Source organism: Podarcis liolepis (assembly GCF_965112155.1).
Source record: "Podarcis liolepis genome assembly, chromosome: 8".
Taxonomy (NCBI): domain Eukaryota; kingdom Metazoa; phylum Chordata; class Lepidosauria; order Squamata; family Lacertidae; genus Podarcis; species Podarcis liolepis.
The window spans coordinates 82983846-83008441 of NC_139560.1; the positions used below are offsets into that span (position 1 = coordinate 82983846).

General features: G+C 43.3%; 1 protein-coding gene across 5 annotated transcripts in view; it reads right to left on the bottom strand.

The window, feature by feature from the left end:
• Positions 1-654: 654 nt before the first annotated feature.
• The window catches only part of EPSTI1 (epithelial stromal interaction 1), a 38441-nt gene continuing 14499 nt past the window's right edge, over positions 655-24596 (bottom strand). For 3 of the 5 annotated variants that reach the window (XM_083519669.1, XM_083519672.1, XM_083519670.1), the window contains exons 2-12: positions 23512-23570; positions 21999-22082; positions 19744-19817; positions 19160-19243; positions 17493-17566; positions 11275-11368; positions 11030-11113; positions 8516-8589; positions 7325-7427; positions 4101-4149; positions 655-1079 (exon numbers count right to left, since the gene is read on the bottom strand). In XM_083519669.1, the coding sequence (XP_083375795.1) occupies positions 4132-4149; positions 7325-7427; positions 8516-8589; positions 11030-11113; positions 11275-11368; positions 17493-17566; positions 19160-19243; positions 19744-19817; positions 21999-22082; positions 23512-23570 (748 nt within the window). In that variant the 3' untranslated portion in view covers positions 655-1079; positions 4101-4131. The remainder of the gene's footprint in view (positions 1080-4100; positions 4150-7324; positions 7428-8515; positions 8590-11029; positions 11114-11274; positions 11369-17492; positions 17567-19159; positions 19244-19743; positions 19818-21998; positions 22083-23511; positions 23571-24596) is intronic. The other 2 variants (XM_083519671.1, XM_083519673.1) reach the window with 1 other exon arrangement.

The window sequence follows — 24596 nt, forward strand, 5'->3', positions numbered from 1 at the left end:
AAATGCAGCAGCTAGATAGGTGACTGGGAGTGGACACTGGGACCATGTAACACCAGTCCTAAAGGATCTTCACTGGCTCTCAGTACATTTCAAAGTACAATTCAAAGTGTTGGTACTGACTTTTAATGCCCGAAATGGCCTCGGCCCACCATACCTGAAGGAGCATCTCTACCCCATCATCACTCAACCTGGACACTGAGGTCATCTTCCAAGGCTCTCTGGTGGTTCCCTCACTGTGAGAAGTGAAGCTATAGGGAACCAGGCAGAGGGCCTTCTCGGTGGTGGCGTCCTCCCTGTGGAACGCCCTCCCAGATGATGTTAAGGAGATGAGCAACTATATAAACTTTAGAAGACATTTGAAGGCAGCACTTTTTAATGTGTAATGTTTTATTATGTTTTTATACCTCAGCTTGAGGTATCTTAGCTATTATATCATCTAAATTCTTCTCCCCTGTATTTATAGTTCTCTATTTTTTAAATAACCTAACAATACTTCTATCAGCTATTTAAGCTTTCCTCACAACATTTGTCCAGTATTGTTTTTCCCATAGGACTGCTAAATAAACATTTTTTGAGTTCTTCTAAGGTTTTCCCCAACAAGACACAAAACATCAAAAAGGAATCAGGTGGTACAAATGACCATGGCACTGTTAATTTATTTATGTAATATTTTATTATGTTTTTGCACATCAGAGGAGTTTTGAATTAAAACCAGTTACAACATACAGTATAAAAAATATACTCAGTGACATTAAAAATGAGCATGTACACACATGTCGGAACTGCCAGGTTTCTGCAGCTCAGATGGTGTGCTAGTCAAGAGTAAATGGACATAAAACTTCTGAGAGATGAAAAACTGCCACAACAAGCAAGACAAGCTGTGAGAGAAACAATTTCTTTGAGATTTAATAGCAGCACCATAATCAATATCTTGAAATACTCATAAGCTGGAGAGGAAAGACAGCAGGTCAAACCAGCAAGGCTAAAGAAAAAAGCGATGAGAGATGTGCAGGCAGAGGAAGAATAGATCCCTGAAGCTTTTTCCAAAATAATTTCTCCAAGATAATATGCCTGGAATCCTGTAAGATGAAGTTGGAATTAGTGCTATCGAGTTCAGAAAAAAACAACTAAAGCTATTGAGCTGAATGGTAGGGAAAGCTTGAAGCTTTCCATGTTTGAGATGTGAGACGTATATACCATATTTTTCGCCCTATAGGACGCACTTTTCCCCCTCCAAAAATGAAGGGGAAATCTGGGTGCATCCTATGGGGCGAATGCAGGCTTTCGCTGAAGCTTGGAGAGCAAGAGGGGTCGGTGCGCACTGACCCCTCTCGCTCTCCAGGCTTCAGGAAGACATCCGCATCCTGCTTCCCGGAGCGTCGGGTGCCCTGAAAGCCTTGCGCTTTGGGAACACATCCGCAGCCCAGGCAGCCCTGCGGGAGGTCCACGCAGGGCTTCCCACGCTGCGGATAGCAGCCTGCCGCCCGGCAGGCGGGGCGCCCTGAAGCAGAGCGCCCCGCCCGCCAGACAGACATCGGCCAGCCCCACAAGCTCGGGGGACAGCAGGGAGGCGCAGCGCCACCATCCCGCTGTTCCTGGACCTGGTTCAGTTTTTCCTTTATTTCCCCCCCAAAAAACTAGGTGTGTCCTATGGGACGAAAAATATGGTAATACCCTTTCTAGTCAAAGGACAGCAGAAGAAACATATAATTCAAAATGTATTTCATACTAAATATAAGGCACAAAAGTACAGTGGTACCTTGGGTCACAACCATAACCCGTTACAGTGGTCCGGTTGTAAACCAAAACAGGTTGTAACCCAAGGCACGCTTTCGCCAATGGGGCCTCCAAAAAAATGGGTTGTAATAATAATAATAATAATAATAATAATAATAATAATAATAATAATAATAGTTGTAATACAAAAAATGGACACACACTTCTGTGTTTGACATGGTTGTAATCCAAAATGGTTACAAACCAAGGTACAGTAGTTCCTTGGGTTACATACGCTTCAGGTTACAGACTCCGCTAACCCAGAAATAGTACCTCGGGTTAAGAACTTTGCTTCAGGATGAGAACAGAAATTGTGCTTCGGCGGTGCAGCGGCAGGAGGAGGCCCCATTAGCTAAAATGGTGCTTCAGGTTAAGAACAGTTTCAGGTTAAGAACAGACCTCTGGAACGAATTAAGTTCTTAACCCGAGGTACCACTGTACCACTGTACCCGTATTGGTCCAAAGTCTATTGTTGAAAAAAGTAAAAAGAAAGAACTCCAAAATCTACAGCTGATCAACAGCAATGTATGCTTCCTCTGTCTGATAAATGAAAATTCTGGCAGTGTGTCCATTTTAAGACCCGGGCTTTTCCTCCTCTCCATCCTTGAACCCTCCTGGCTGTTAAGGCTCATCCACACTCGTTTAACCACATCGGTTAACAAACCTGGATACATATGCTATAATGTTATTGTTTTAGTTAAATAAATTGATTAAACTGTTATTAAGGAAATGATGATTTTTCTCCTTCCAATAAAGTACAGCAGAAAAGCTGTCCAAATAATAAACAATAATTTTCTAATTATCTGTCTATGTATTTCTGATAGCATAGTCAAATCAGCAATTTTGATATAACTGTAAAAACTACTCCAAAAAACTATTATTCCAAAAATGAAGCCTTCAGCTAATTGAAAATATTCAGAGGATGCCAGCAAGGTTGAACCTTTCTGTAAAATTGATCTAAATCAAGTCTTACTGATTAGTGATTTAAATAAAATCCACCCTGACTAAAGTATCCCTGGCACCCAACTTTTGCTTAAAAACTTCTGAAATATACTCAGAGTCGCAAAGTGATTTCATGCTCTTTATTCAGCTCATAGTGGTGAGGAGGAATGAATGAAAGTCCCCTCAAAGTATCTGCTTTATATACATTATTTACACAATGGGCTGCACATGATTGGCTAATTCTGGAATTCTACTGTAAGCCAGTGGATTCACATCTATCTGGAGCCTGATTGGGTGGTTCCTGCCAACCAATCATACTGCTGCATTGTTCTAGGACCAATCAAACTGCTGCATTCTGAATCCTATTGTTCTAGGACCAATCAGACCACTGCATTCTGAATCCTATTGTTCTAGGACCAATCAGACTGCTGCAGTTTGGATCCTATTCAACTCAGTACATAACAACTTCCAAGGAAAGAGAGCCCACAACTTCCCAGGAGAGCGCATTCTACTGCTGAACAGCTCTTATTGTCAGAAAGTTCTTCTTGATTATTAGTCGGAATCTCCTGTCTTGTAACTTGAAGCCACTGGTTCGACTCCAACCCTCCGGAGCAAGAGAAATCAAGCTTGCTCCATCCTCCATGTCGCAGCCCTTCAGATATTTGAAGATGGCTATCCTATCTCCTCTCGGTCTCCTCGTCTCTAGGCAAAGCATACCCAGTTCCCTCAACCATCCCTCATCAAGTCTCCATTTCCAGACCCTTGGCCATCTTGGTTGCCCTCCTCTGCACACCTTCCCGCTTGTCAATATCCTCCTTAAATAGTGGTGCCCAGAACAGAACACAGGATTCCATGTGTGGTCTGAACAAGGCAGAACAGAGCAGGACTATTATCCCCCTTGATTCAGGAGTGTTGGGTTCCCCGATTGCTGCCCGGGACATTCACCCACTGGAGCCTGTATTTGCCTGCTGGGCGAGGACCGCAGCATCAGAGAGTGGCCTCTCCGACATGGGTTTTCTGCGGATTGAGGCCTTTTCCAATTCAGCAGCAAACACTGAGTTTACGGGACAAATAGAAGAAGTCACAGGACAATCGTAAGTGTGGATAAACTGTATGAGTCCCTGCATACAGGGCAATATTGTTGGCAACAAGTGTAGGCCTGCAGGCCCATACAGCGAGGCCGTATACCTGTAAGAACACCTCTCATTCACATACCTGGAGACAAGCTGCCTATCTATATATCTATCATCTATCTATCTATCTATCTATCTATCTATCTATCTATCTATCTATCTATCTATCTGAGAAATTCAGGCAGCCAACATAATGTTTTAATAGAAATCTAGTTCCATTTTGAGAGGAGGGGAAAAAACCCCACTTACCCTCTGTAGTTTGAGTTCCGTAGATCAATTTTTACTGGAAATGTTCAGGCTGTTATAAAAAATCATGATATATTAGTACATTCTTATGCTGTGGCACAACAACTAGTTACAAAGGGGCATAAAGGGATCAAAGTTGCAAGGAAACAATACGGAAGAGGTCAAAGTGCTACAGAGTAAAATATGCATGTGTGCTAATACTGAATTGGGGTGCATGGTTTTAAAGGAGTGCAGAGATCTAGAAGGCATGACCGAAACCTGGTGGAATGGGGAGAACCAATGGATCACGGTTATCTCTGGATGCAAACTGCACAGGAGAGCCAGGGAAGGGTGTGCAACAAAGAGGACATGGAATCTAACAAGCTAGAAATCCCAGAAGGGGCAAACACTGCCACAGAATTGCTCTGGGTGGCAATACTGAGATCCAAGAGTAATTCAGTACAGTGGTTGTACCCTGATCCCCCACGACTAAAATCCCCAGAGTGATCTTTAAATGGATGATGAAATGAAGGAGTCACACAAAGGAGAAGTGTTGCAGTGTCTTCACTTAACTTTGCATGCTCCAGTCACAACTAAGAGGCAAAATGTTATGTACTGAAGTTCTCACCCTGGGCCAGCAGGGGGATACTGTAGCTAGGTTTCACTCAGGTCCACATATGCAAATAGGGGATTGAAAGTGACGTTCAGTGATTGGATAGTTACAGAAAATGGTTATTGTTGTGTTGTAGTGGAGCTCTATATAAGCAGGCTGGCTGAACCCTTCAGTTCAGTTCTGTTCTGGCCTGTGAATAAACAAGAGCTGTTTGAAGAATCGCTGTGTCATCTGATATGTTCACCCACAACTTAACACTGGTGACGAAGGTGGGATCGATGGACAACAGAGCACAGCCAGATGAGGCCACCCTCTGAGCGGAGCTGAATCACTGAGCTGCAACACAGAAATCACTGAACGTCACTTTCAATCCCTTATTTGCATATGTGGACCTGAGTGAAAACTATCTACAGTATCCCCCTGCTGGCCCAGGGTGAGAACTTCAGTACATAACACAAAATTTCTAGATATCCTAAATAAAGGTGCCCTAGAACAATAGGCCGTGAAACCAAGCAGAGGGCCAGAAACCCTGGATTTAAGATTAAGTGGCACTCAGGACCTGGCAAGAAATGGAAGATATTGTTCAACCAAGTAGGAGCAGTGACTACAGCGCTATCAAATTTAACATGCCCAAACTCTGCTTAATAACCTCCAAGGAGGGAGATTCCATCCTAGGATACATTTTGCAAGAGTTCTCTGTGCAATTTGGTGCCTGCCTCTAAAAGCAAGTCCTGCCGCAGCTGGAGGAGAGGAGGCAAGAGAAAGAACCGGGAGTGGAACAAGTTGACGCAGCGAAGCAGACTTTGTAAAGAAGAATAAAATCAGACAAAGTTGCTGCTACTTGGTGGCTTTTCTCGCCCATCCTGGTTCTGCTTAGACAACCTCCAGACATTCTGCTGCCTTTTTGGTCTGATGATCTCCCCAAACACTAATTTTTACCATCCAAACACTACTATATACATCTAGGATTGTGTTCACTCGTCTCTGTGATTTTATTACGCCATGAGTGGTTTTTTTTTTTAATTGTCTCCTAATACACTGCAAAAAAAAACCTTTTATCTAAAATTCTCCAGTATCTGGTGCTTATACTTGTTCTTTCCTTCCTGCAGCGGTGATACTGAAATGACAACTCAACAGCTTTCAATCCACAGGGACAGCAAAGTCAATCCCATTGCTGACAATGCTGTAAGGTCAGTTAAACCTGCAGTCTGCCTGCTGATTCCTCCGATCTCTGAGCAGAAAGTTTGCAGTCAGTTAACCCTCAGTGTTCAAGTGTGTGCATTCCTTTATACCAGGGGTAGGCAACCTAAGGCCCAGGGGCTGGATGCGGCCCAATCGCCTTCTCAATCCGGCCCGCAGATGGTCCGGGAATCAGCGTGTTTTTACATGAGTAGAATGTTTCCTTTTATTTAAAATGCATCTCTGGGTTATTTGTGGGGCATAGGAATTCATTCATCCCCCCCCCAAAAAAAATATAGTCCGGCCCCCCACATGGTCTGAGGGCCGGCCCACGGCTGAAAGGTTGCTGACCCCTGCTTTATACCTTCCTTTAAAACAAAATACAGTGTTTACTTGGGTTGCGAACGTGATCCGTGCAGGATGCACGTTCGCCACCCGCAGCGTTCGCAACCTGCAGCTGCACGTCTGCACACACGCGGGTTGCGATTCGGCACTTCTGCGCATCTGCAACCGCTGAAACCCGGAAGTAACCCGTTCCAGTACTTCCGGGTTTCGGTGGTCCGTAACCCAAAAAACGCAAGCTGAAGCGTCTGTAACCCGAGGTATGACTTCAGAAACGAACAATTTCTCCACAAGTCATTTCAAGCATGCTACAGGAAAAACAGGAGCCACTTCAGTCATGAAGATCATCTTCTTTGGGGCTCGAAGGTAAGACAGTGAGGTGGAAAGACATGCTTCTGAGCAAATGTACCTCTAAGATCGATGGGGATGCAGCAGGGCATATTTGGAATAAAGACAAAACACTTTATTTGGAGCTGTGTGCAGGCCTGGTGTCAGCAGTAGGTACGCCGAGGCAAATGCCAGGGTGCGGACAGGGCCCATCAAGGTCACAACTATTAGGGGGATCAGTGCCCCCTTCCCCCTATTTCTCAGTCCTCAGAGAATTGGACACCTGCATTTTAGTTCTTCTGCCCCGCCCCCCCCCAAACAGCCTGTACTACTCGGAGCAGGTGAAAATAGCAGAAGCTGCGATAGTAGAGCACCAAATGCTCCTCCCTTAAACAACTTCTAAACATTTTATATTTGGAGGTTGAACAGACTGTATTGCTTGCCATGCTTATTTTTGAGCTATTATTTCTGCCTCCGCAGATAAACACATTTTCTCAAGATCCCTTTCTGTTGTGGTATACAGAAGGAGTGATAAAACAGAAGATTCAAGGCAATCTAAACTCTGCAGAAGTGGGCAGCTGTCATTTTGTGTTTAGATAAGCTTGTTTTAAGTCCCGACTCCTTTCTCCTCGAAAGCGATTGTTGAATTTATATTCATCAGCCTGGCTCCATGCCCACACCAGACAGTGAACATTACTAACACAGGCTATTCAGGTAGCGTGACTTTTTAAAAACACCTCACTGTTTTTCTTCTTCAGGATTTTGAAATATGAGGTTTGTTACTTACCCAGCTGTCAGCAATAAAAGGCATATTCCCAAGACATCCAGATTGGTACACGCCACCTGGCTGACTATTGTTTTGTAGTCTGTCCAGAAAGTCATTATTCACCCTTAGAAATAGAAATGAGGAAATGAACATTAACAGAATCTTGCAAAAGGCAGAGATTATGAAATTGAATTCAGTACAGAAATTTGCTTTGCTTTTCATGACAACAGCCAATTGTGCAGGTATCTTTTGAGCCTGAAGACTATATTTGATTAAAACCCACAGCTTCCTCATTTTGCAAAGCTACCTCTGACTATAATGGCAACTTTTTACAATATGGCTCTTGATAAGTAAAGGTAAAGGGACCCCTGACCATTAGGTCCAGTCATAACCAACTCTGGGGTTGCGGCGCTCATCTTGCTCTATAGGCCGAGGGAGCTGGCATACAGCTTCCGGGTCATGTGGCCAGCATGACTAAGCCGCTTCTGTCGAACCAGAGCAGCGCACGGAAATGCCGTTTACCTTCCCGCCGGAGCGGTATCTATTTATCTACTTGCACTTTGACGTGCTTTCGAACTGCTAGGTTGGCAGGAGCAGGGACTGAGCAACTGGAGCTCACCCTGTCGCGGGGATTTGAACCGCTGACCTTCTGATCGGCAAGTCCTAGGCGCTGTGGTTTAACCCACAGCGCCACCCGCGTCCCTTGGCTCTTGATACTCATTAACCAACCTTGCTTTTTTATCAGTGCAGAACCTGATTTTTAAAAATCCAGCGGTATGCTGTAATACAAGGCAGTGCTTGAGTTAGTCGCATGAATTCTCTTAACTTAAGTGGAAAACAAAAGATTAAATACTTGAAGTCTCCTTCAGAGTCAAGAAATGTAGCTGGGAGGGACCCATTATATTTGTTTAGAATAAAAGTGATGGGCATTTTTGGGCAATGCATTCCACCAGATTTCCTACACACTTCACATGAGACACGGCAAAAGGCTTGGAAGCTTTGGTATGGGAAAAAGATTAATGCAGCTTATTCAGAAGATTTTAAAACAACAACATTTATATCCTGCTCTTTGGTCCACAAAGCACTCCTGCGCTCTACAGAATTATAACCAATTGTCATATTATATGAAGCATACATAAAATCTGCCATCTGAATTCAAACCTAAAAAACGTTTCACTCGACAAGTCACAGGCTTCCTTCCACTAATTTTACCTCCTCTGCTCATTCTGATGCGCTTTCATTCTTATTCTCTCCTCTTCCCTTTTCTTAAGTTCCAACAATTCAGCCTGACAATAAAAAGCAAAAAAACTGTGAGTTAACATTTAACAGTCATGCAGAACACGCAATAGGCAATTATCCTGTGATAATAAACGGGAGCATTATACTTCACTATCAAAGGCTCTGCCAAGCCACACCAACACAACCGGTTCCACTATTGTCAAGTTATCACTGGTACGCAAATTAGTGTTCTCAACCGTCACAGAAGCATTGGCAAGGGTCTCCTTGGAAGGAGGGATCCTCCAATGTTTCAGGCACATTAAAAACTTTAGGCGAAACAGTTGTAATTCTATGGTATGTGTCAGGGGTTCAGGGACAGAGGCACAGGGGAGGCAGGAGATGGAGAGCGATGGGGATGAATCGCAGGACAGCGAGGAAGAGGATGACAATGACTCAAGGCATTCCATGAGTCTTTCCAGCGAATCAGAGGATTCCCAGAAGGGGGCGCCGGTGGTCAAGGCAAGGGGAGCCCCAGGGGGGAAGTGTCAGGAGCAGGGGGCCAGTGGGGGATCCCAAAGTGGCAGCTGGGCGTCTGGACCAGCCTCCCCGCCAGAGTGCAGCGAAGGGGGAGGAGGTTCCAGTGTATCAGGAGAAGCAGCTCCGGCAGCAGAAAGGGAAGGGGGGTCGGAGCAAGCCACCCTCCCGGAAGGGGAGGGGAGTAGTGAAGGGAGTAGTGTAACTGTCAAAAGGAAGGTTAGAGGTTGGGCGCGCGCACCAAGTTCAAATGTGGAGGCGCGCGGAAGAACAGGGAGCCCGGAGGAGGAGCCAAGTCCCAAAGCCCGCAGGAGGGAGGGAGAGCAGTCTGGGGATTCCTCGGCAGGGGAATCCAGGAGGGGCGAAACCCAGTGGGCAGGAAGACCCTGCGGAAAAGGAAAGAAAGGAAGAGGTGGAGCAGCGTAAGCCTATTAAACTGGTGCAGGGGAGGGACTGATTCAGAGGGGACTTCAGCGGTCTAAGCGTAACAGACGTGGGGCTGCACGCTTTGGTTGTGGAATCAACAATGAACTGCAATAAACATCCTTGTATATAAGAAGAACTTGGCGTTGGTCTTTTGTGAGCTGAGATCTGAGGCAGCCCTGACAGTATGTGTTATGTACTGAAGTTCTCACCCTGGGCCAGCAGGGGGATACTGTAGTTATGCAAATAAGGGATCGAAAGTGACGTTCAGTGATTGGATAGTTTTAGAAAATTGTTACAGTTACATTGTACTGGAGCTCTATATAAGCAGGCTGACTGAACCCTTCAGTTCAGTTCTGTCCTGGCCTGTGAATAAACAAGAGCTGTTTGAAGAATCGCTGTGTCGTCTGATACGTTCACCCACAACTTAACAGTATGGAACTCTGCACTTGTCCTCCAGTACAAGAAGTAATCACCTCTGAATTTCAAAAATGTGGTAAAAGTATGCAAGTTGATGTTTTCTCCCGGAAGCAAAACTAGACCGACATGGCTTGGTTATATGTGCAACACTAACCACATTTCTTTCTTCTTTTTTAAAAAGCTTGACAGATAATACCTTTAAAAGTGTAGACTTGCCTGGCATGTTCATTACATATCTTTAGGTGCCGGGTGAAAACATTCCTCTATAACCAGGCCTTTGGCTAATTAACATTCTATAGCCTTATAAATTTGTTTGTGGGAGGCGGCCGTTATTAGCTTGTTTTGTTTCGTTATGTATTCTGTGTTCTCATTTTGTATTTCTCTGCAATCTTCAGAGGATGGGCGGTATACAATTTTAATTAACAAATTAAAAACATCATAGTTGGAAAACAGATCCCCAAGATGTCCTCTATACAGTGGTACCTCGGGTTAAGTACTTAATTCGTTCCAGAGGTCCATACTTAACCTGAAACTGTTCTTAACCTGAAGCACTACTTTAGCTAATGGGGCCTCCCACTGCCGCCGTGCTGCAGGAGCCCGATTTCTGTTCTTATATTGAAGCAAAGTTCTTAACCTGAAGCACTATTTCTGGGTTAGCGGAGGTTGTAACCTGAAGCGTATGTAACCCAGTGGCGTAGCGTGGGGGGTGCAGGGGGGGCGGCCGCACCGGGCGCAACATCTGGGGGTTAGGATTAGGGGGCGCAAATCCACGGGTTAGGGGGCGCAAATAACTTGCCTTGCCCCGGGTGCTGACAACCCACGCTACGCCACTGATGTAACCTGAAGCGTATGTAACCCGAGGTACCACTGTACAGTGTTTGAAGCTTGCTGCACAAGGATCCTTCAAAGTTATCCCTGTTACCTCACTGTTTGCAAACCTCTCTAACCAGGTTTACACCTGCAATTCAGGAGACTATTTCCTGCATTTAATGAAGTGGACTCCACAAGATCCACGAAAGCTTATGCCATCATAAATTTGTTCGTCTTTAAGAAGCCATGAGGCAAAACAAGGGAACAGCTGTAGAATAAGCTATGGAAAAAGCTTGTTCTATGATTGCTGCTGCTCTTCACCTTTCTCCGCTGCTCTTCCTTCATCTGCTGAAGTTTCCTGTTTTCTTCTTCTCTTTGGATTTGCTTGTATGACTGGCTCCTGGTCTGTTGCAAAGTAAATAATGTGCAAAAAAGATATACATTAATAACTATCTAGAATTTAGACCTTGACACCATGTTTATGTAATTTGTAGCCCTTGTGGTTTTCAAAACAGAAAGGACGATCGACACTTGCTAAACAAAGGAAATTCACGCAAAGCATTTACCCAGGCGGTAGGCTGGAGGTTATGGTGGTTCATTGGACAAGGTGTTCTGTTGAATGGGCTTGCATCCAATCTGTGCAACAATTCAGTGTTTTTTCTGTAAGATGGATACAAAGATGGCCGTCAGAGCTTTCAGGGTGTTAGGAACAGCATTTTATCAGACCCTGGATTGTAGCTAGATCTGCAAGAGGACCAAGAAACAGCAAGCAGAACTAAAGATCAGAAAGAGCCCAGAAAGTAAGATGCCAAAGAAAATAGCCGATTACAAAAGAGAACTGCTTACTTAGCTGTCAGCAAGGTGTTTTTATTATTATTTATTAAAGTTGTATATCACCCATCAATCTCAGGGCAGTTCACAACATAAAATTACAATATAGTCTGTTCCTTGTTCTTTCTATCCCTGCCATGTAGAAACCACTCTGATTTCTCAACCCAAATCTCTCTTCTCCAGCTACCTTCTCTCACGCTGAGCTGGTCTGCATGTAACACTAAGCCAAACCATGGTTTAGCATGACCACACCGGAGTTCTGCTCTTCCTGCAGTCCTGCTGCATAGCTATGAGCTAAACCATAGTTTGGCTTAGCAGACCATTTGAAGCCAGCCTCATGGTTTGTCTCACTCTAGACAAACCATAAGCTGCAACCAAGTTTTGTTCTCGAGTTTACAGCCAGACAACCACACACCTGCTTTTGGATTACATGCTGAACCAGAAGAACCCATTGGACACTGAGTAAAGTCCTGTTCTCCATTATCTCCACTCTGCCATTCAGCAGGCAGTAGTTTCCACTTGTCTCCAAACAAGTCCATTCATTTTGTCCAACAGCCTGAAAATTCTCACAGGTTCTCCCACCTTCCCATTTCTGTTTTCCATCTAAACAGTCTGTTCTATTTTAAGTTACCTCTAAAAAGGGGTCAAGGACAGCTTGAATTCAAGCTATCATTAGCCATACTAAAACATGTGGAACCACGTATCCGAGGTGTTTTTCCATCTTGGATATAGCAGAAGCAAAATTATATTCCTCACACTCAACCACAGAAAACATGGGATGTGCAGCAGCAAATGTTTCATCCAAAACCTGCTCATCTAAAGTTAGTTAAATTTGTGGCAGACTAAGCTGGATGGCTTTCCTGTTGCTCAGTCACAAGAGAAATAAAAAATGAATTTTTATATCACCCTTGAATTATATTCCAAGGGCAATTTTCAGAAAGATGGCCATAACTAAAATGAATACAAAAATATGGGGTGGTATTCAATTTAGTCAACCGATTCAAATTTATAGACATAACTGAGTTGAATACCACCCAAAATTAACTAAATGCTACAAAAGAGGTGCAATGAAAACTCCTGCAGTATTTGGAAGACAGAATCTGGGCGACTATGCATAAAACATTGCCCACAAAGGCTTAAAGGCGTGCAATGGTTACAAGACAACAACAACAACAACAACAACAACAACAAAATAATAATAATAATAATAATAATAATAATAATAATAATAATAATTTATTTAACCCCGCCCTCCCCAACCAAGGCCGGGCTCAGAGCAGCTTACAAGCAATAATAAAAACAAGTTGATTGATTACAACTTAAAAACAAAATTAAAATAGAACATTAAAATATTAAAATGTAGCCTCATTTGACTTTTGCTTGCTAGCTATCAAGTTCCTGAAAATGAATTGGGAAGCAATGCAACACAGAGGGCTTCTTTTTCTGACCATGCTCAGGTAGCTCCAGTTTGGGGGGAGAACAAATCTCCGCAAGAACATCTACATGAAACAGCTGAGTGAAGTCATTTAGAGATCTAGGCTGAGATGTCTCCAGTTTACCAATGAGATTCTGCTCTCTCATTTTCATCATATCCTAGGGAGGTGACAGAATTGTTGAATCATTGTCAGAACAATGTCCTGCTTTCATTTCTTATAAGGGATGTGTTAAGTTGTGGGTGAACATATCAGACGACACAGCGATTCTTCAAACAGCTGTTTATTCACAGGCCAGAACTGAACTGAAGGGTTCAGCCAGCCTGCTTATATAGAGCTCCACTACAACGCAACAGTAACCATTTTCTGTAACTAGCCAATCACTGAACGTCACTTTCAATCCCCTATTTGCATATGTGGACCTGAGTGAAAACTATCTACAGTATCCGCCTGCTGGCCCAGGGCGAGAACTTCAGTACATAACAGGATGTTTTTTTAAAAAAACTTATTATTTCGATTTTCTCTAAACCCCCAAAATAATTCATCTGGCCCTTCACAGAACCTGAAGATGGAGATCAAGTCACTAAACTTGATCAGTGCCCAACACTCATTTCTCTCTCCCCTCAAGAGTGGAATGAATACACAGAGAGATAGAATTTTGATAAACGGTGCAAGTATCTGGTAATCTAACCTTATTTTCCTTGATAGCAAGTAGGCAGAAAAAGATCAATAGAAAATTTCACGGCATCATCTTATTTCAGTTCTCATTAACTTTTCCAATCAGCTTTTTTTTATTGCCAATACCTTAATGTTATTTCATGTCTCTATCTTGGCTGGCAGACTTGGCTTCTCTGCCTGCCTACCTTCTTTTTACACTAACCTATTAGTGTGTTGCTGGAGGCAATTTCAGGCATCAAGATTTCATTTATTATTTTGAAACAGTTGACATAAATCCCATTGCGCATAGGAAATTACAGCCATGAAGTGTATATTGCAGGGGTTTTGACTCATGCAAGCCATCCTGGGTTCCCCATCTGTGTGGGCAATCTGCTCCTACATTTTCAGCCAGCTTGAATGGGCAGATTAATGGGTACAATTAGAAAGCGCCCTCACAGGCATTCAAACTGCCTTCATTAGGATGCTCAAGAGGTTGCCTACAGAAGCCTAGTTTTCTGCTGGTTAGCCATCAATACTTGACCATGCCCATATGGGCAAAAACAAAACTGGGCATAGCAGCCAGCAGACCTAGTTAGAAAGCTTTAGAGTGCTGACACAATGAGAGGGCTTCAGGGGAGGAAATGGGTTTTCAGCCGTTTAGCAACAGCCACAAAGCAGCGAGATTGGCAATGGCTCCATTCCTCCTCAGCAGTGCTATTTCTCCAGAAAAAGAGGTGCCAGAAGTCACCACGAACTCCTCCCTCATTCTCTTAGAATGGCAATGGCACCCACCTGAGAGATGCTGGAGCTGAGCTCCTGTTAACTCTGGCGGAAAACCCCCCCTGCTCCTAAGGCATTCCTATTTGGAATCGCAAGTAATCAATTCTACGACACGGAATAGTTACGTGGATAGACAATTTTAAAAGGTCTCCATTGGCAAGGTTCATATCCTACATTTGAAGACATCAGACCCTTGCGACATTTTGGCAAAGTTCTACTAAAACCAGATGGTCAGCAGAATATTAAACATACACAGCAGCTGTATTCAACTCTGCCTCCTGCTATCCTGCAAGAGACAGCTTGACCACCACATCTAGTACTTCTGAAAAGGACCTCTGCCATACAAGGGAAACAAGCTGATATTCCCATTTGCAGTAGATTCACACTCTTGACTGTAGTGGGGAGGCTTTAAATAATGACAATAAATGGTCAGACAAAGTACCGTATTTTTCGCTCCAGACGATAAGACGCAACTAGTTTTTGGAGGAGGAAAACAAGGAAAAAAATATTCTGAAACCCAGAAGCCAGAACAGCAAGAGGGATTGATGTGCAGTGAAAGCAGCAATCCCTCTTGCTGTTCTGGCTTCTGGGATAGCCGTGCGAAGCCTGCATTTGCTCCATAAGACGCACACACATTTCCCCTTACTTTTTAGGAGGGAAAAGTGCGTCTTATAGAGTGAAAAATACGGTAGCTAAAAAGTTTGCAGCTCAAGATCTACGCTGAGCAATCAAAGAGGCTCTGCACAGCTGTAGATTGCACTGCTGAGAGTAGAACAGGGTTAATCCTCAGTTGCTATCCAACTAGACACTTCCCCCAGTGCAAGGAGTTTGAGCTGTGCAATGGAACTGGCCTGCATTCTCCTCTCCACACATGCCCCTGAATTTTTCTACTGGAAAATGACTGAGAAAGGACTAAATTTAAGAAATGCAGAAACATGTTTCCAATGAGGAAGTTAAACACTATGTATAGTCACTGCTCTTAGGGAACAAGATTTTAAGGTGTTCTATAGAGGACACCTTACACCTATTAAAATTACACAAATGCAACCCCCAACATTTCCAGATTTATTGTGATATTGCCAAGAACCGGAGGCAAATAATTTTTGTGGACAGCGGAGTTACTGAAAAATTCCAAGTCCTTTGGCAACATGGTTTCATAATTAAAGATGCAATTTACTGTCAACACCCTTTGGGAGCCCATTTGGAATATTCAAAAGAGGTCACCTGTGAATCTATCAGGCTTGTATCTCTTAATCATCCAAACCTCTTTGCAAAAAGATGGAATTTTCAATAACTCCAGCAGACATGAAAATCATCTGCTCTTGGTTCTTAGTCTGATTCCTACAAATATGGAAAACTGTTTATTTACTGTAGCTAAAATAGAAATTTACAGTGAATGAAAAAACTGCTCCATCTAATGGGATGAGAATCTGTTTTAATATTAGAACAATTCTCAAATGTTCCCTTTGATTTTATTACCCTAATGGGACAGTCATATTATTAAAATTAAGTTTGATTCATGTTTATAATTAGACAGATTTTTATTTTTGTTTATGGAATTCTTAACAAAGAATGCTCTTCAATCATCTTTTATTTGCTGGTAATAGGTTTGATAATTCTGAGTAATGAATGGCATTTTATATTCAGAGACAGGTCCTGGAGGGTTATTCTGTTGTAGCAGTCTCTGATTATATATTCATATTCTATAACTTCTCTTCTGAATATTTCCCAATATTTTTTTAAAAAAATGTTTCGGTAGTGCAGTAATTTTTAAAATGTGTAATTTATTCCATAAGCTGGATCCAGTTCAAAAATTTAGAACCTGTTTTAGTGTCAGAAGAAATAACCTTGAAAATAATAAGCTAAAACATATTCCGACCTGTTCAGGGACTGTAGACGAACCACCCCAAGGACCTGTCAATGACCTTATCTTTCTTATCTTACTAGAAAAATGCAGTGCTGCACTCTGTCCATCATAAACTTCAATGACCCTTTTATCCACTTCCAAGATTCTGCAAGAGGACACAGCTACCTTTCCGATGCCTTGTGTTAGTTTGCAACTATTTATTTATAGCAGGGGATGCTGAGAATCAGATCCTGTAAAATTAATCTAAGCCTTGAAAAGCACATAGGAAAGAACGTCGCTCTTCCAACTTCCCCCTTCCGTTCTATTAAAAAGCTAACTATCTTCCCCACCTCATCATCAAGGGACCAGGGAGCAGATGTGGGGTCAGAGCCTTCATAGGAACTGGGAAGACCTCAGATGCCATTGTGTCGACAGGAACCATATGGTTATCCATGCTTTATAGAAGCTAGCCTACCCTGAAGGAGAACAGTAGGTCACACATATCACTGCGCCAAGTGAAATGTCATGTAACAAGGAAAAGGGGACAGGACTATTCAACTATAGCATAGGAGCCTGAATCCAAAAGGACACTGCCAGAACTGAGGGATATTTTTATTAAGAAACCAGAAACATTTTTACTTGGCATTGTAGGAGATGATATAAAAATAAAGGACTGTAAATTATTTGTATATGCAATGACGGCAGCAAGAATATCACTGGCACAAAATTGGAAACAAGAAGAATGGAGGATGAAACTTATGGACTATGCAGAATTAGATAAATTAACAGGAAGAATTCGAAATCTGCGGGACCAGAGATTCACAGAAGACTGGCATAACTTTATGGACTATTTGGAGATTAATTGTGATGATCATATTATGCTTGTAGGTGTGCGAGAAGTTTTGTAAGGTGGATTATTTGAAATATTGCCAAAAAAAAAAAGGTAACGAGGGGGACTGTTAGTTAAGATAATTAAAGGTGATAGGAACTTAAGAAATGCAGAATAAGTGATAAGAACGGAAGACCATCAGAGGGGCTGATGGAAGTCCAAAAAGATTGTATAAGATGTGAAGTTCTGTTGTATGAATATGTAAAAATTAATAAAAAATATATTTTTTTAAAAAAGAAAAAGAACTGAAGGATATTGTTTGCTTGTTATCAGGAAGTGGTGGCAAGTTGTCTGGACACAGGAAGCAAAAAGCATCACCTTTCAGGCTGAAGGCAAAGCTCAACTTACAAGCAGTGGTCTTCAGCAAACATCCGATGTCTTTGCCATTCTTGTTGCCTTTGTTTTTCTTCAAGCTTGTTGGCCTATAAAAGGAAGGCATCAAAACAAGGTGTCATCTCAGCAGGTAAAAAATAATTAACAGAGGTCAGCCAGAAGCTAAACACACACATGCCGAGAGAAGACCCAAAGGTATAAAATTAATATTGATTCTCTGCAGTCATATTTTTCTGCAATCTGCTTGTCCCTTATTACAGTGGTACCTTGGGTTAAGTACTTAATTCATTCCGGAGGTCTGTTCTTAACCTGAAACCGTTCTTAACCTGAAGCACCACTTTAGCTAATAGGGCCTCCTGCTGCCGCCGCGCCGCCAGAGCCCAATTTCTGTTCTTATCCTGAAGCAAAGTTCTTAACCTGAAGCACTATTTCTGGGATAGCGGAGTGTGTAACCTGAAGCATACATAACCTGAAGCGTATGTAACCCGAGGTACCACTGTACTAGTAAATATATTTTATTTATTTCATGCGTTTTTATCCTGCCGTTTCCCCAATGGGCTCGGGGTGGCATACATGGCTTCTTCTCTGTTTTATTCTGAAATCTCAAACTTATGAGTAGCCTAGCAGGCTCCATAGCCAAGTAGGGATCTAGGCAGATGCTAACTATTATACTTGCTCTCATTTTAAAACCAGACACACAGGACAATGAAAAAATGTACAAGTGTAACAGTGACTTATTCCCCCACCCCCTGACACAATTCACAAGGGGAAACCTCATTAAAGGTACCAGGGTTTCATTCCTAGCAGTTTGTGGGATGCTGGTCAGCTTTGGACTCAGCGCTGATGGTTTAGTATCGATCCTCCCTTCCCTCCGGCTGCTGAGGATATTGGAAGCTTTGGCTTATCTTTTCAATTAATAATGGTTTGATATTCTGTGCAAAGGCAAAACCATGGTTAATCTTAACTATGGTTACTTTAGGGATCTTCCCCGGGTCATAAACCATGGCTTGAAGTTGACTTTCTTCCAGGGTAGGTTTGATTTAAATCATGATTTAAATCACTAGTCAGTAAGACTTGATTTAAATCTTTTTTCTTCTTTCTTTTTTAATAGAAAGACTCAGTTTTGATGGTATAATCTTAATATTTACAACCATAGGAAGGTTTCATTTTTGGAATAATAAATTTTCAGAGTAGTTTTTATAGTTATATCAAAAATTACTTGACTGTTAAGTCCAGTCGCGGATGACTCTGGGGTTGTGGTGCTCATCTCACTTTACTGGCTGAAGGAGCCGGCGTACAGCTTCCGGGTCATGTGGCCAGCATGACTAAGCCGCTTCTGGCGAACCAGAGCAGCACACGGAAATGCTGTTTACCTTCCCGCCAGATCGGTACCTATTTATTTACTTGCACTTTGATGTGCTTTTGAACTGCTAGGTTAGCAGGAGCAGGGACCAAGCAACGGAAGCTCAACCCGTCGCAGGGATTCGTACCGCCAACCTTCTGATCGGCAAGCCCTAGACTCTTGTGGTTTAGACCACAGCACCACCCGCATCCTGGCAAGTAATTACAACTATACTTCTATCAAGTAGCGTCAGCTTGTTTGAGGAACACACCCACACACCCATTTGCAAGGGGTACATGAGGGGGGGAAATGTTAAAATGGCCTGAGTGGGTCTTCTTACTTTCTCTCTCTGGATCATTTTCATTTTTAAAATGTCAGCTTCTTCAGCTTCTCTTTTGCGTCTTTCATATTCTTCTTTCTTCAGCTACAAGGAGAGAAAAAGTTCTGTCACTTTACAGACCAGACACCTACCTGCAAGCTAACTTTTACCCTTCTCACATTTCAGGGAGGAAACTGACAAACAGAACCTCGAAACCAAAAAATAGTATTTGCAAATGTAAACGTGCTATCGAATCCAATGTGCACCTTAATTTTCGCAACATAATTTGGCGAAAAAAGGTGAGCATTAGATTCGAGTAAATAGAGTATTTTATGGCTGTAACAGCTTTATTTGTTTTTTAACAGACACAGACACACCCTGGGACCTTGTGGTAAACGGCAGTTAAGGAATCTTGTAAAATAAAAAAATAAAGGATAATTATTGAGTTCAGAAATTTCTGCTTCAGAATTTTATCCTCTTGTGACCAGTGTTTCCATGCACTTGTTTCCTTTACAAAAAAAAAAAAAAAAGTTAAGGTAAAGCAACAAATTCATCTACTGGTTCCATGCTGTGACCAACGAACCGACAGTCGCATCCTGCCTGACCTTTTGCTGGTATTTAGATTGGATGTGCTCAAGTTGCTGTTTCTGCCTCACTTCGGCCTCCGATATCCTTCCACCTATAAATACAAAAATGCATCATCTGTTCTGAAGTTCACTCTCAACAAAATGGCATCATCAGAGGCAGCATTAAACTACATTGTATGCTAGCTGAGGGATTCATTGCTGACACAATGGTTATGGCTACAAAAAAAACTTGCAGATGCAGGGACATATCTAGGACATCCCCACTGAAAGTCAACAGGGAGACAAAACCCCACCTAGGACAATATATTTAATTCTCTACATAGCACTATCCATTAGTTTGGGAGAGGGAGATGGCGTTTAACCCTGTATTGTTCTGCAGGGTGATTACTTTTAATTTCTGAGTTTCTTGCCTTTTTTCCTTCCCCAGTTTTTACAAACCCCACCCCAGGACAGAAACTGGGGAAGCTTTGAAGGATGGCCATGGCAGAGGCTATTCACCACTACACCACCCCCCCCCCCGGTAAAACAAGTAAACATTAAAGACAGGTAACTTTTCCTTAATGCTGGAAGAGGCCTTTGTTGAATGGAGTAGATCAGACGTGTCCTACAGGTAGATCACCCCCCAAAGAAGCTCAGAAACTTTCGCTCCCCTTAAAAAAAGCTCAACATTTTTGCTCTGCACCCCCCAAAATGGGGTTGATCACTGCCAGCTTTTAACTCTGTGAGTAGATCGCAGTCTCTTGAGAGGGGGCCACTGTAGGGATGACCGCTGGGTGCGGAGTACACTCCCCACCCACAGGCAGCCTCAGCTGTCTGTACGCATGACCTTTGGGTGCGGAGCACACTCCCCTTCACAGATAAGGCCACAGCTGTCTGAACATCGTGCCCTCTGTCTAACCATTTGCGGTCTCAGTAGTCTGCGGTGTCCTTTCTGTAACCTTTGTCTCTTTCGTCATACATTGTGCAAGGGGAAAATGACGTGGTGCAAACAAGTGCCAAAATAACTTTGTACCACCCCACAATCCTGGGACTGGAAGATGGGTAAAGGTCACTGCCCAAAATGTATCTGCCTGGGTTTGCATATTGTTTCAATAAAAGGAGCCTCCACGCAGCTGGCCGGCAGCTTGCTTGCAGCTCACCTGTGCACAGCTCACTTGCATTATCAACTCCTGCCTCATGTCCTTCACTTCAGGCCACCCGTGGCGTAGATCTTAGACATGAGAAGTAAAGGTAAAGGGACCCCTGACCATTAGGTCCAGTCGTCACCAACTCTGGGGTTGTGGCACTCATCTCGCTTTATTGGCCGAGGGAGCCGGCATACAGCTTCCGGGTCATGTGGCCAGCATGACTAAGCCACTTCTGGTGAACCAGAGCAGCGCACGAAAACGCCGTTTACCTTCCTGCCGGAGCGGTACCTATTTATTTATTTGCACTTTGACGTGCTTTCGAACTGCTAGGTTGGCAGGAGCAGGGACCGAGCAACGGGAGCTCACCCTGTCACAGGGATTCGAATTGCCAACCTTCTGATTGGCAAGTCCTAGGCTCTGTGGTTTAACCCACAGCGCCACCCGCATCCCTAGGCATGAGAAAGGACACTGCTAATGGAAATTAAGGTTCCAGGAGGCAGAATGTAGCACTATACAGTATTAAATTCTGCTTCCAGCAGAATGCCTCTGCAGCACTGAAGAGCTCTCGTGTGGAAGCTACCCTACTATTGCTTAGTCAATGTTTGAAGCAGATATTCTGGGCTTCTGCCTCTACTCAACACATCATTGCTATTTTCCATCACTTCCGTCAGTTTATTCAAGCTATTCAATAGTGAAATTTTGATATTCCAGGTACGTTTATGAAGTACATTATATGGTTGACTCAGGGCAAAATGCTAACATGGCCACAATCACTTAATGCAAAGTGATAAACAGTTCCAATCATGTTTTTTAGGCACAAACTATTTATAAACCCATGCTAGTTATTGCTTGGGACTCCATTACGGAAGAGACAACGAGTTCTGTGATCTTATTTGCTTTTATCCCTGGCTCTGTAGATCAGCTAGACACTGGAGCTGCCTGCCTGGGTGTCAGCTGTGGACATGGAATAGTTCAATAATTATGGGAATTCCTACACTATTTGTTCAAGGTTACCAAGTGTGTGATATAAAGCTTCAAAGTTATAGAGGCCTGGTGATCTGGCCACTGAAGCTTCCATTTCCCCAAAGAGAAGAAGTTTTAATTCCCACAATTCTTCAAAATAAGCTAAGAAAAACACAGCATTACCCAGTTTCTGGGGTGTCAAGGTAATTAGCCCGGGCCTGTGCCGTTCCTTCCATTTCTCGAGGTCTTCCAACTCTTTGGTAGCAACTGAAATATGGTAAGTGAAGCAAAGAGTCAAAATACTGCAAGGAAAAGGTATCAGGCCAGGCAGAAAATAAATGGCCCCCACATGTCTCACAAGGTTAGTGTCAGTGGTCACTTGGTGGACTCAAGGTGCCCACAGGGGCTTCGGCTGCTTGAGGCAGTCACCCCACCTTGCCTCGTGGGTGGGCCGGCCCTGGAGAGCAAAGCTCTGCCACTCATCAACGCCCATGACTTCTACAGGGCACTATAATTTGCAAGAGTGAACTTTAAGGTGTAGGCTTGCTTCCAACAACACATTTGTAGGATTACACTGTAATAGCTGAAGTCGGTCATGATACCCTGACCACAGGGGCAGAGGTCTTGCAGTAGTGAAAGGAGTGAGATCCAATTCAGTCAATGTTTCAGTGGATATACAAAATGCAGAAGTGAGCTTGTAGTCCTCAAAATACTTTCAAGACAGAATGGAAAGATCTCATCAGATCCACTCACGTGCAATTGAATTGAGAAGGCCATGTGTTTGTTTTTACTTTAATAACGTATGAGTTGCCCAATAAAAATATCCTCTAGCTGAAAAAAGCTATAAAAAGGTAAAGGTAAAGGACCCCTCCGGCGGGAAGGTAAACGGCATTTCCGTGCGCTGCTCTGGTTCGCCAGAAGTGGCTTAGTCATGCTGGCCACATGACCCGGAAGCTGTACGCTGGCTCCCTCGGCCAATAAAGCGAGATGAGTGCCGCAACCCCAGAGTCGGCCACGACCTAATGGTCAGGGGTCCCTTTACCTTTAAAGGACCCCTGGCAGTTAAGTCCAGTCGCAGACGACTCTGGGGGTGCAGTGCTCATTTCGCTCTATAGGCTGGGGGAGCCGGCATTTGTCCGCTGACAGTTTTTCTGGGTCATGTGGCCAGCATGACTAAGCCGCTTCTGGCACAAGGGAACACAGAAACCAGAGCAGTGCATGGAAACGTCATTTACCTTCCCACTGGAGCGGTACCTATTTATCTACTTGCACTTTAACGTGCTTTTGAACTGCTATGTTGACAGGAGTTGGGACCGAGCAATGGGAGCTCACCCCATCAAGGGGATTCGAACCACCGACCTTCTGATCGGCAAGCCCAAGAGGCTCAGTGGTTTAGACTACAGCGCCATCCGTGTCCTGAAAAAAGCTATAGAGCACACCAATTAGCAGGTGCACTTTGTTAAAATTGAAGCATAAGGAGCTGCCTGTTACCATTTACTAATCTAGCCCAGATGGTCTGAGGCACTTTCATACATCATCTGCAACTTTCTAGATTAGTGACACCCATCCTCTTCTCAGGACTTGTCAGCAAGAAGAAAGACTTGTGAGCAAGTGTCTATTCCTGCCCACAAAGGCAACATACAACCCAGGAACTGATACACTATGAAGAGGTTCGTCAACAGGATCACGTACTTACTTTTCTGTAACTGATTCCTCCTTACTGGATTTGGAGGAATCACAGCAAAGGCACCCAGACTAGAGAGGTTGCAGGTTGAAAGAAGAGACACGGGAGGGAGAGAGAGAAAATACTTTACTATCTAGCATTCACTAGATGTATCTTTAGATTGTTGTAGATTTTTAGTTGCATTTATTTCATTTGAGACAAGGACATTCATATGCCACCCTCCAAAACTATTTCTTGCACAGATCAGGTCTTTCCCCTCAATGGAAAATAATGGTGATGGTTGCTGTGAAAGATGGCAACCATATTTCATAAGAGTAAAAAAACCAATGTTTTATAGTAGAATTACTGAAATTAATGGGCATAAGTTAGTCATGCTCATTAATTTCAGTGGGTCTCCTCTGAGTAAAAACATGGGTACACATAGAGTACACATTGCTACCCAGTGCACTCCCACTATTTTTTAAGCCATATTTACACGTTACCTACAATCCATACCGATTTTGTAGTTTCTAGATCAGGCATAGGCAAACTCCGGCCTTCCACATGTTTTGGAACTACAATTCCCACCATCCCTAGCTAACAGGACCAGTGTTCAGGGATGATGGAAATTGTAGTCTCAAAACATCTGGAGGGGCGGAGTTCTAGATAGCCACTGGTATTTGCTGTGTTTTTCTTCAAACCTGCTTTAATGCAACTAGAAAAGTTGGGCCACATTCTCATGTTGAATCTGGTGTGTGCATTTGAGAGAATCATTGTGCATGTTCAGATGAATGAGCATTCACAGGTGACACCTTCACAAACAGGGGTTCTGTGTGCGCGCGCATTGCAGGGGCAGGAAAACCAAGCAGGCAAGGCTTGTTGGGTGATGACATCCCCGACCCCTCTCTGGTGTGTACAGCAAAGGGCAAATGTGAACTGAAATTCAGAGGGAGAAGGTAAATTACTTCAACATTTAAGCCATTAATGTGTACACAGCCACAGCTCAATACCATCCGTAGTTTCCTTTTGCCAGCTATGAAAAGATACAGCTGCTTCTCTCCCGAAATGTATGAAGCTAAATAAATCTGAAAGAAGACTCCAGAAAGAGAAGCTCCAAA